Source organism: Cuculus canorus, chromosome 3 (assembly GCF_017976375.1).
Source record: "Cuculus canorus isolate bCucCan1 chromosome 3, bCucCan1.pri, whole genome shotgun sequence".
NCBI lineage: Eukaryota > Metazoa > Chordata > Aves > Cuculiformes > Cuculidae > Cuculus > Cuculus canorus.
This window is the reverse complement of record NC_071403.1, coordinates 96,717,161-96,730,190: the sequence shown is the minus strand read 5'-3', so window position 1 is coordinate 96,730,190 and position 13,030 is coordinate 96,717,161. Positions and strand designations below refer to the sequence as shown.

The 13,030-nt window shown below is 35.4% G+C and overlaps 1 protein-coding gene across 6 annotated transcripts in view; it reads left to right on the top strand.

Moving 5' to 3' along the window:
* SYT14 (synaptotagmin 14) overlaps nt 1-13,030 on the top strand; it is a 101,642-nt gene that overhangs the window by 59,189 nt on the left and 29,423 nt on the right. For all 6 annotated transcript variants that reach the window (XR_008449286.1, XM_054063441.1, XM_054063438.1 and 3 more), the window contains 2 exons: nt 1,437-1,705; nt 2,511-2,960. Coding sequence is in view for 5 of the 6 variants with exons in the window: in XM_054063441.1 (XP_053919416.1) it covers nt 1,437-1,705; nt 2,511-2,960 (719 nt within the window). In the remaining variant the exon portion in view is untranslated. The remainder of the gene's footprint in view (nt 1-1,436; nt 1,706-2,510; nt 2,961-13,030) is intronic.

The following is a 13,030-nucleotide window of genomic DNA, read 5'->3' as shown; positions in this document are numbered from 1 at the left end:
GAAGCTATGAGATGTTCCTGCATGCCACAGTCAGATGCAACTTCCAAAGGAAAGGAGAACAAAAGGGAGCCTTTTGCTGAGACTGTTTGTTTCCCAAGGGAAATAAACCCTGTGTTTTCACAGTATAACTCTTACATATAACCTGTTCATGTGATATGTTGAAAAACTGGTAATTACCTCTGAGGCAGTTCGAAGGTTGATGTACTTGGTGAGAATTTAGGACACAGGCAGGGCAATCCTGGATACAAAAAATTGGTGATGAGACTGGAATGTACCACTATTGTCACGTGGGAAAGGTTAGTTTCTTTCTTAGATGAATCCGAAATCAAAGCTTATATTGTTCTAATGATATTACTTTCATTAACTTCCTTGTTTGGTAGATTTTTTTTTTTTTTTCTGTGAGTGAAAGTGGTATGTCTGACACTGGAAGACATTGTTGCTTTGGTATTGTGGTGTATAAGTTAATTCTGCATGAGAGGCATTGAAATCTTCATTAAAACTTCTACAGAAGTTGTAAACAAAATGTGATACAGATTTTACTTATGCTTGTGTTTTTCTAACTCCAGTCAACTGTATAATGCTGTGTAGCAAAATATGAGATCAAAAATTGGAATATAATTATTATTAATTAACTTTGTATGTCCATAGCCATGCAGCCTAGGTTTATTTTCCGAGATGTATAACCACAGTTCTATCTGTCTAGCCAGTGTAAATGAGAAGCAAAGATGGTCATCATTGAGTATTCATGCCAAGCACAAGATTGCTCCTGGTCCTTTTTCTACTGTCTTTAGTGACTGCACCTAGTGGCTGACTTCTAGGCACTGGGTACATACTCTTTAGCTGTCCTTAAGAAGTAATTATCTGAGATGCTGCTTCCTTTGTTAAATTCACTGGTGATCAGAGTTCACTTGTGTGAAAAAGCTGTGTCTGCCTTTATTAGTACCTATTGGTCTTCAGAGTTTAATTTAATATCTCCCTGGGTGAGCAACAGCATGGTAGGTAATGAGAAGTTTGATGTCATGGCTTTAGGGAGTGCATTTTGTTTCCTTAATTGGTATACATTCCACCTGCACCGAGACTGACTTAAGATATCCAAAGGTTTTTGCAAGGTAAGCATCCTTGAAATTCAAGCCTAGAATTTTTTTTCATGCCATATTTGTGCTATATTTATTTATATATGGTTTATGCAGTCCATTGTGGCTATGCATTTAGCACTTTGCTTTTTCCTGCATCTCTTTCATCTGGGAGATCATTTCTTTCCATTTTTAAACAAATATATGTCGGTTATCTCTGTTATCTAACTTAAAATGTAAAGCAATAAAGACATTTTTACGTTTTAAATATTCTATCCAGATATTTAGACTTGTTATTTTCCATGGAACTGTTTTGACAGTAAATAATCAGAAAGTAAGTAAAGAATTTTCACTTATCCTCAGCGAACTGCATTCAGAGGATGAGAAGAACACCTCCACTAGATGAACTGCAGCCGCCTCCATACCAGGATGACAGTGGTTCTCCTCATCTGTCATGTACGCCTTCTGAAGTTGGAGATGGTAAATGTGAATTTTCCCAGTGTAGCAACAGTCCAAGATGTTCATATAAGTGTCCAAGTGAGGGAAGCACGGGACATGAAATAGAAAGCTTTCATAACAAAGGATACGAAGAGGATGTACCAAGTGATAGCACAGCTGTCCTTAGTCCAGAGGTAAATGAAAACAGCTGAATGTTCTGAAGTGTTATGCAGTGCAACCTTTTGAGAAACTTTTTTTTCCTAAACATCAATGTACACATGTGAATGCTAATATTGTAGCTCATTCATTAAAAAAAGTTAGTTTGTCAGAAAATATTACAATAGGATTTCATTATGGTTCTTTATAGTTAACTTTATGGCATCTTAATTTTCAAACAATCTCCCAGTAAGAGTGAATATTTTTTTTTAATATGAACAGTAGGTTGACCTGTATACACAAGTCTTGTAAAATCACATTAATAAAGCCATGATATTGTTTTGGGACGTTTATAGAACCATTGTGGGCTCTAATGTTAGACCTGTGTATGCAAGTAGGGGTTGTAATTTCTGTATGATTTGCTGGCATCTCACTGTGCTCATGGTCAGTAGCCAACTTTTAAAGCACTATAATATGTTAACTTAAAAATAAGTGTATGCCTGCACTGAAATAATGTAGTTCTATCTTGTAACAAATATGTATGTATTTTAACACGTGGAGCACAGAAGAAGAGATCATAACTACAGCCTAATTTAATCTGAACTCTGTCTGATAGGCTCCTGGCTTTTGGCAGAATTGGCCAGGTGAAGTGTTTTGATTTCTTCTTGGCTGCTAGTCAGCCATCTCCTCAGGCTTTCAGTGTTTAATTACCTTGTTTATGAAATGAACTAAAAGATCAGTTACTTCATATTGCTTAGAGAAAGCCGTGTATTTCCACGATAGATTTAATAATAGAATACAATAAATAAATAAATAAATAAGCTGCTTTTTCTTCTTCTTCAGGATATGTCAGCTCAAGGATCATCTTCACAGCTTCCTAAACCTTTTGATCCTGAGCCAGTAGCTAAATATGGAACGCTGGATGTGACTTTTGACTATGACTCACAGGAACAGAAGCTTTTGGTGACAGTGACAGCTGTCACAGACATTCCCACATACAGCAGGACAGGTGGAAGCTCGTGGCAAGTACACCTAGTTCTTCTCCCTATAAAGAAACAGAGAGCAAAAACCAGCATCCAGCGGGGACCGTGCCCTGTCTTCACAGAGACATTCAAATTTAATCACGTTGAGTCTGAGATGATTGGGAATTATGCAGTTCGCTTTAGACTGTACAGCGTACGTCGCATGAAAAAAGAGAGGATTGTGGGAGAAAAGATTTTTTACTTAACAAAATTGAATCTTCAAGGGAAGATGTCAGTGCCAGTGATACTGGAACCTTCTTACAGTCTGTCTGTGAGTATTAAATGAGGCAGAATAAGACTACAGTGATACACAGTGTCTTGAATTTTTATACAATAATGTGTGTATTTATAGAGTCATCACATCCACTTCATTTTTTTCAACAGTCATAGCACTGCATTAGCACAATGGTAATTTCCTTATAGTTTCACTAAGTACATTCATTTTCCACCTGCAAAACCTGACCATATTTTTCCTTTTAATTACTTAGAAATTTCCAGTCTCTAAATAGAAATTTAATTATGAATATATATATATGTATACATGCAAATACATACATGTCTGTAACAGTGCAGTCTTTACTCTGCTACCCACAGCATTTCAATTAAAAAAAAAAAGTCCCCCTATGCTAGCAAGTGACCTCCATTTGTTGCAATTAAATCTTGGTGGCAATAAGTATTTTCTTTTCAAGAAAGAAAAATAAGGAAGAGAATTTTCTGAGCACAAAGACATTTTTAATAACTGTGGATTAGAACCTTGTAAATAATTGATTTCTGGTTCAGTCTCAACTGAAAAATAGTGTGAAAAGTAGTTCAAACTGAAAAGGAATTTTGTTTGCTGAAAAAAACCCTACCTATGGGACGAACAAAAATTCTTGTCCCCGAAAATAATTTAATATTTTTTATAAAGCAAGGAAACAGTAATTAAGGGTAAATTTAGATATCACTATCAAAACCCATAGGCAATCTCGATATGGGCAGTGATCAGCATATCCTTTTCCTTTTTTTGTATGTTTTCAAGTATGCTTTTGTCCTGAAAGAAAATATTTATGATGTTGCAGTCATGACTAGGAGCGTTTGACTGATCTTTGCTTAAGGTCTGGATATGTTCTATATAACGGACTTTTGGTGAAAGAAGGTGATTTAGCAAGGACATCCTTGTTCGGATGGATGTTGTGTGTTTTGTGGGGATTTTTTAAAGTATCAGTATAAGAAAAAGAAGAGGAGAGAGGAAAGAGGAAAAGTTTTTTTCAGATGAAACAATGCCATTCATTTGTTCTGCGTTGGTCAGCTTTGGTTGATTGAAATCACATGTTCTATTGTACATGAGTGTTACAAAAACCACTCAAAATGCCGTTGCATTTAATGACTGAAAATATATTAATTAGATTAGTAAAATCTGAGATTAAAACTTCGATCTCATGGAGGAGCAACTGGCCATAGAAAGTCCTTTTTATCATTCCTTAAGAAGTATAAATGAGTCTATTCCAAGGATGAAGGTGTGTACTTACTCAGTGTGAACTTTGCTAATGCAGAGTTTGCTAGTTTCATAGCCAGTAAAAAAGCACCCACGAAACAAAACAATGAGTATGCTAAATGTACTTGTTAAATTTCTCTGTGTTCTCAATATGTTCTGGAATAAAATCTACCAAAGCCAGTGAAACAGGCCAATGAATGGGCCAGGCTTTTGATTGATTGGTATAACCCATATGTGTGTTGGTTATTCTGCTGTGTTATATTCTTGAGATTCTGTGGCAGGGAGAGTAAAAACAAGTTCCAGAATGCATCAAAGATAAGAAGATTGTTATTTATTTTCTGCGTTGATAAGGGATGCCATATCTGCATTTTTATTTCCCCCTTATTTTTGGGGGAAGGAACAAGAATAAGGAGTATTGGTAGAAGATAAAAGTATCTTCCAAAGTTTGTTGCTGTAATGGGGTTCAGGCAGATTTATCATAGCCATACTTGTTGCTGGAAAGAAACCTTCATAGTCTTCATAGCTTGAATGAGGATCTGTGGGTTTTTTGGAACTCTGCAAATCAGTTTTTAAACAACTGGAAATTCATTCACATCTGAGTTTATAGGTACCTTTACATTATTATTATTTAAAGCCCATATAATATTTTTTCAGTGAGCAGATCTATTAGAGGATTTAACTTCTAGTTATTTTGCAATGTTAAAATTTATGTTAAAATTTATTTCAGTTTTAGGATGTGTGACTGGATGTGGGGGGGCGTCCTGGGACACGTGAGTTCAAGTGAGTTGTTGCAAACAGCCAGGTCATCCTAATCACAAATTTGTGAATCTTCATCTGAAAACATCAGGTTGTTTCATTTCCAACTTGAATTTCCTCATGGCAAATTTATAACTATTTTTGTTCTTGTGCCAGTATGTTCCTTAGCTTAATTAGATCTTAGCCTTCTCAGGTATTTGGCTCTGGATCTATTTATACACATTGGTGGTACTCCTTTTCAAATGTCTTTCTGCTAGAATAAACCAACAACAATCTTTATGTCCAACTAATCATAAATGCCAGGCAGGAGTTATTTAACAGGAGAAGGTAAGTGTTATTTCAGTTTGTAGAGATCCAGCTGTTCAGGAATGTTTGAATTATAAAATCCATGATGAAGTGCATTGTAAGTTCTGAATTAAATGTGCCCTGTTTAGTTGTAGAATGTTTTGTTGCTGTGAAGTGTTTATATTTGACAGCTTTTTTACGAAGGATGTTTCTTGGACACATGACAGTTGCCCTATTTTTTTCCACTGCTTCTTATTAAATGGATTTTGTATATTAAATACACCTCTGTCACTGAAACTTCCTAATCCATTGAAGCACCTATGCTAATCTCTTCTGCAGAAACGTATTTTATTTGCTTCTGTCTGTGCCTGATATTATTTTAAGTATTTTATTAGCAAATCTCCTGCTTTGAGATTGGATAAGAAAAGTTCATATCCTGTGAAGCTTCGTATTTTTTCAGACATACATTAAAGATGTTCATAAGGGAATCTGGTTAAAGGTAGACCAGTAAGATCAGTGCCTTCAAAACATAGCGGCATGCTCACATGAGCGGGCCTGCAGCTCTCTGGTGATCCCTAGAATGTGTATAAGTATGTGTTGTGGTAAGTACGTGATAGTGGTATGTTCCTTAAATAGATTTCAAAGCTACACATGGCTTATAATTTATATATATATTCCCTAGTGTTCTTCCTCACCCAAGATTTCACCCTGCCCCTCACCTTCCTGCAATGTATATAACCTCTTGCATTAGCAGCTCTTATTCGCAGTGCTGTTGCTGTTTGTCTTTAACAGTCCTGCGTTGCTGAAGTTCTCACACATAACAGGGAATTCCTCCTCATGCAGTATCCTGAGCCTCCTTATTTATCACACCCTCCTTTCCAAGTTCAGTGTGTTTGTGTGAAGAAGTAGTGACAGAACCACTATGGGCTAACCGGAGTGGGGTTGTCCCGATGATCAGAGACTGTCCCTTTCAGATTTGATAGAAAATGGCCATTGCATCAAAAATTAATTGCAAAATTAATTGTACATTGTGGTTTTATCTGAGTATTGTTTACTGAGGAAGACCTTTGTTAACCCTTTTAGAGACTTTTTCCTTTTAGTCTGCAATGGTAGACAAATTATTATTCACCCTTTTTGGAGTTTAGAAACCATTGTGATGTTGTTTGGTTTTCTTCAAGAAATACCTGTGGACCTGTTTTTAGTTACTCTTCATTCTTCTTAAGCAAAGAAATTTTCCTGACAGTGAACAACAGCCTCCAGTACAATGTGATTATAAAAACATATAAACAGTTTACTGAGTGAAAAGCTTTCAGAGTGTCATTTCCTCGTTGTGAATTCTTGGCCATTATAGAGTTCAGCTGTCAGGTTTTATGCAAATACTAATATTTTAGGCATAACGGTAATTTTACACCTGTGTTCTTACGGCATGGTCTATTCAGGATTGTATTTGGAAGTCTAAATACTAAAATTCATATATATAAACATACCTAATGAATAAAAGCCTAAGACTTGCCTAGAGGAAAAAAAAGACTCAAAAAGATTTTGCTGTAGTATTTTATTCAACTAGAATTTTACCTAAAAGGATCAGTTCCTATGTGGTGGTGCATAAATGCCTTCAGTTAGCTTGTAAAAATTATGCCCATCAAAGTAAAGGGCAATTATCTGTAAACACTGAGCGCATTCTAATCTCAGGAATAGCTTGCTGAATTCATTTGAGTTAGTGGTGTACAACATGGAAGATCAGAATTAGTCTTTTGACACAATAGAAAGATGACTCTTGCTATTTCTTTGAAGAAAATTATTAGGTGATTGGCAAATGGTGATCATGTTGCTGACGCTGCAGGAGAACTTCACAGTACTTGGGAAATGAAGTAGACTCCCTATGTTTGGCTAGTTGAGAGGGTTTTCATGGTGATATCAACAAGCAGCAGCCGTTGTCTTCTCAGTGTTGTGGCTGCTTCAACTTAAACACTGTTCCTGTCAGGTGAGAAGATAAGCACTAACTCATGGCACCCTCTGCTCACATCTTCCCAAAGGTATGGAGCGTGAGAGAATTCAAAGTCGACTGTGGCTACTGTGCTCTAAAGCCAATAGTGCAGTGTTCCAATAGATGGAAGTTTCAAGAACTCAAATAGAATCTGACCAGATGATAAGGACCTTCCACTAAATAAGTTCAATCGTCACAGCTAAAAATTAATTAGCTTTCCAAATTTGTGCCTGAATTTTTATTATGTGCATACATCTAATCATTCAATTTTTGGCCTACAGTTAATCTGTTCATTCAAGAAGCACTGGACTAGGTGTTGAGACTGAGGGTATTTCAGTTCTGTATAGAATAAACTTTATACCTTGTAGAACAGTTTTAGATAGTTTTCAAGATTTTTTTTTCAGAATCACAACTTGTCTTGGGTGACTGCAGCCATTCTGTCACCTCAGGAGCAAAATGGTTGACCATCTTCAACATATACCATTTGTTTTTGATAAGCGATTACTCTCATGGAAGGTGACATGGTTATTTCTGTCACAGAAGCTATCCAGAAATGCTAGAATGATTCCTCAACCTGTACAGAAATTCATATCCAGTTATTTGAATCGATCCAGAGTAAGAGGCAATAGTGTTTGGAAGTTGCTGTGAACTCTATAACTAAATTCAGTACTTCAACCCTTTTATGGGTTTTTCACTGTCTCCACTGTAGGATCTTTGTCATAAGGATGCTCTGCCTTATACCATCATATGTGTGGGCCACATTGATGCTGTTTGTTCATTAAATATTAAGTCCAAGATCAGTTCAGGAAGCTTTCTACAAAGCAACAATTCAGGATTTGTCATTCTGCCATGATTAAGCTAGCAAGGGTTGCGGTTCCTGTTCTATCAGTAATTTAAAGAGTATAAAGCTTTTCTTAATAAAAAACGTTAATTCTCTTGAAACAAGGTTCTGATTTCTTATGAGATTCTGAGAGCCCTTAGTTGAATCTTGTACATCCACCGAATCTATCAATTAGTTTGCATTACTAGCCCTTATTGCTGGACTTTTTTGTAAGATACAAGAAGAATAATTTGATTCCAGCTATTGCTGGCAGTAATAGATAGTAGAACTAAAAAAAAAATGCTATCAAAGTGGTACTTACATACCATTTCTGGGACATGCTGACCAGTGTGGATAGCCAAAGCATTCTGAATGTAGATGTCACTGTGATGGTAGAGATGAAGAAAGCCCACTTGGCCCTCAAGTTTTCAGAGGTTTAAAAAAAAATGCCAGCATAATACCAGGGCTTTCTTAAATACATTACCAAAACCAGAACTTGAATTTGACATTAACTTTCAACTACCTTGCCGATATCCTTGCTGATGGGAAGGAAGTTCCTACTTTGATAATTGGATCCATTACCATGACCATGAAGGGAGGATACTGGGGGAATTCTTTGAAGTCAGCATTGTGAAGAATTTCATCTATTTGTCAGGAACATCATTTGGTCATGTAACCAGAATAAAGATTGTTTGTTGTCTCTCTATCTTGATATCTGTGCTGTTAGTAAACTAACAATTAAAAACTGCTATCTTTTGCTTTTAACCAATGAGTTGCTTGAAAAAAAGTTGTTTACTCAGTTTGCTCCCCCCAGTCTTTGGTATTTGGGTCAGCAAATAATGGAAACTATGTTTCAGGCACGGTATTACTATTTTGAGTGTATGATGATGCTTTTTAGCCTCTAAAATTCCCCTAGTCAAATGACAGGCTGTGAATGACTGTTCTAGATTAAATCAAAGTAATCCTCTTTAGCAATATTCTTGTTTCCACAGAAAGCCGGTCCATCAGTAAAACAAAAAATTGTTTAGAATTGTATGTCTAGTTTTGGTCGTCTTAAAAAAAATAAAACGGAAAAAGCTCATCAATGCATAAAGCTAGAAAACTGAGAATTTCATGAGGTGTCTGTGAGATTCTCAGACTATCATACTCTGTAGCATAAGTATGAACTTCCAACCTAGATTGCAATTCAAAGAGCAGTAAGAAAAATAATAGTACTGTAAAAACATACTGTAAATTTCCCAGAAGTGTCTTTGTAGAGACTTACAAGAGGTTATCAGAGTTGTCACTAGCATGAAATTTCCACCTTTGAAGACTACAAGCTGCTGCTTAAATCTTCCTCAAGCAACTCTTGCAGTGAAGATATATTCTTTAACTTAAAAATTCAAGTGAAATTTGTTTCCCTTAGAGATACTGAGTTTCCCAGCTATGTTATGTTCTTATGATTTGATTTCTTTCTTGTTTGCGTGTATGTGTACACACAAACATCTTCTCAGTTCTGTTACTGTCTTTCAAGGAAATAGGAAAACAAATCAGAAACAGTTCTGTTTGCGGTTTTGAGAACTCTTCAGGAAAAGCGTGTGGACTGTTTTCTTCTTAATGTATTTCCATTGTGGGAAATCCTAATCAGAGACATTGCACAAACCGATGAAGTTACCTAGTTTGCAAATTCCTAAGTTTCACGTTTTTTGGAACTCAAATTTTAGTTCTTGGTTTACTTACTGGGTGATTGTTCTTCTGGGCTTTGCAGTATAGCATGAGTGTTCTTCATTCGCGATCTTCATTTCAGAATTGAGGATCTCCGGGTAATCACTTATTTTTTTATATTCAAGCAGCCTGTATTTGGTATCAGATAAACATTTCTGTTCATTATAGAGTACCTTTAGCAAGGGATCCTTTCAGTCTTAGTGTATTAGCCTCTTGTCAGGCTTGGCCCTCATATTGTCTGACGCTGAGCTGCATCTTTCACAACTCTTGTCTTTCTGTTGGGTTTAATCAGCTGTCACCTGGTCTCAGGAGAATCCAGCTTATCTGAACCTCTTACCCTCTTATGATAGCTCTAAGAACTGAAGCGCATCCTTTCCAACTGCAGACACCTGGCAATCTTCTGATCGTGAGATTAAACATGACCTGAACAAATCAAAAGGGGTACCACTAGCAGATTAAATTGCAGCTGGGAGAACGATTAATTGCAAATAGTTTAACTGACAAATGCATTATAAACAAATCTTCGATGTTATAGATTTGTTCAATGTGAGAAATAATTGTGTGACTGTTTATGCAATCAAATACTAGTCCATAGATTGACTGCTTACAAAATTATGCTTACTCTTTGATCACTGAATCTTTTTCTCTTTTCCCACTTAGAGTGTAATCAAGAGAGAAAAGAGACAAATGAAATTATTTGCATTGATCTCCCCAATGAACATAGAGAGTAACTCCATCTGGACAGAGCATTGTCATTTAAAGGAGTCTGTGGTCTTAGAAGTTGTCCATCAGTAACATCTCCGTGGTCTTAGAAGTTTGACAGGGAGTAAAGAGAGTGGGAGGTGAGCATGAGCCTGGGTAGGAGCTGTTAGCGTAGCTTCATCAGGAGTGCAGGTAAAATGTCTGCATTTTGTGTCAGATGTTCTTAACAAAATTGGTAGTACAAACATCTAACAGCTTTTAGTACCTGAATGTTTCTTTATGCTACACGACTTATCTCAGAAAACAGAATTCAGTAATGAAAAGCTGGCTGCCTCTTTTCGTTCCCCTTGCCTATGGCTGTATAAAAACCTTGTAGAGTTTTGCAATGTAAAAACAGAGTGCTTTTGTAAACGCTGTAAATTCCATGGTACATTCATTTCCAATTGCTTCCACTGCTGCCCGGGTTTGCTGTGCAAATTTCAGGCCCATTAAGTCTATGGAACAACTGGGTGACCTTTTGTAATGTGGCAAAGAAGCCAAAGGTGTAGTTTCAATGGGGACAAATAGAAGTTAGAGAAAACTTAAAATGTTTCCCTTTCTGTAGAGAACAAGTGTTTTGTTCAGCAGAGCTGATAATTTTAAAAACTTTTAGACAGAAAGTCCTGGTAACAAGTTCTCATGAAATATGAAAAACAACACAGAAATCTTGCTGTGAACTTGTTCAAAATCTGTCAGAAAAGTGGAATGTTGTTTTGCCATTAAGAATATATACTTATAATTTTGTCATTTTCATTTTATGACTAAATTATGGTGTCCTAAAGTTTGAAAACAGATCTTATTTTAATAATACTGTATTCTTCTTAGTAGAAAATCCACAAAGATTTTAATTTGAAAAAAAATTAATTGATTCTAAATTACTTTAAAATTGAAATTTGTGTAGTGTCATCATGTGTCTAAAGAGGATTTATAGCTCTGTACATTATAACATCTATGGTAAATTAAAGCTGTGCATAAAATTTTTATGGTTTTAGTCTCTTGACTATAGTGAAAGAATTATTATTTTTCTTTTGTTTTCCATTTTTCATTGTTTTATGGGTGAGAAAACAAAACAATTCTGCATTCAGAAGTTTTTTATTCTTGAGAGTAAAAATGAATGCAGAGCAGAAGCTTTCGATGAGAAATGTGAATTCTATCACTTCAGATAATCGGATTTTCAACTATGTTAGTAGTAGTTTAACAGTGAAAACAATTCTATATTTGATGTGAATATCACCAGTCTTGAATATATTTATTTGCTAAAGATTTTTAAATTGGAATTTGTGAATAGGAAAGCCTAGTAATTTTTATAGCATGACGTCTACCCAAAATAAATATGTTTTTTTTTCCCTAAAATCAAGTTGCATAATGGAAATATTATTAGAATATTTACTTTCATGTTTGTGATTTAAGTTGACTTACATATTAATACTGTAAAGTGTTAGGTAGATGAATAAAAATGCACATTATACTTAATTGGAATATACTAAGGGAAGCTATTACAAAAAAAACCCAAATAATTACTTGTTGTAAATAACAGTGCTTTCCTAAACTTGAATCTTTATGAGATGCCTAAAACTGTATGTTTAAATATTTGCAATATCTGCTATTACTTTGAAGCAAAAGAGTGATAACTCTATGTTATCTTAATATTACTATTCAGGACGGGCAGCTACAAAATGAATTGGAATTGCCTCCATAACATGTTGTGAAGATAGGTAGCTTTGTACAATTTCAAAAGTATTTGTTTTCTTCAAGAAGAAACAAAGAAAAAAACCCCAAAATTTACAATCGGGTATTTTTCTAAAAATCGCTGAGACCTCAAAATGACAATTGTAGTCAATACAGAAAGAGACCTTTTTCTGGTTAAGAAAAGACCTTTTTTTGGCAATTGCTTCTTCATTTAATTCTTATTTTGCATAATTTTTGCTAAGTATAATTATTATTAATCTAATAAAAAGAATCCTATTATTTCAAATATGTAATATTGTTTCAAGCAATATTGTAACAAGTTCTACCCTTAGAAACAAGAAGTTGATACTTCCTGCAGGTATTAGTATACAGAAAGTGTATCAATTGTTTACTTCAAGGAACTGTTTTGTTAGGAGTATGGTATTTTTGAGGGCTTCATTTTTTTCAAGTATCTCAGTATATCAGTTCTCCCAGTTCTCTCATGAGTTAGGGGAAACTGAAAGAGAAATGATGAGGAACAGAGGTAAACATCTCTGCAAAAACATCAAAGCATCCATTGTAGCACGTAAGTGGGATTTAGCTGAAAGGATTCAAAATCATGAAGCTCCATTCTTTGACATTCCTAATGATTTTACATCCCTCTGTTTTCAGGGTGGAGTTCTTCAGGTGCCTTAAGTTCTCTTTCCTAGGAATTATCTTGATATTGTTTCCAAAAGTATTTTAGCTTTGAAATGTATTTTTTTTTAAAGTGTCTAGTGCTTAAGCCACTCATCAGGGATGTGGAGCCTCCAGTTTCAGTTTCCTCCTTCTTTCTAGCTCTCAAAGCAGAGAGAGGGAATGGGCTCCAGGCTAAAAGCTGGTCTGGAGCCTTTTTGGTGCCTGGTT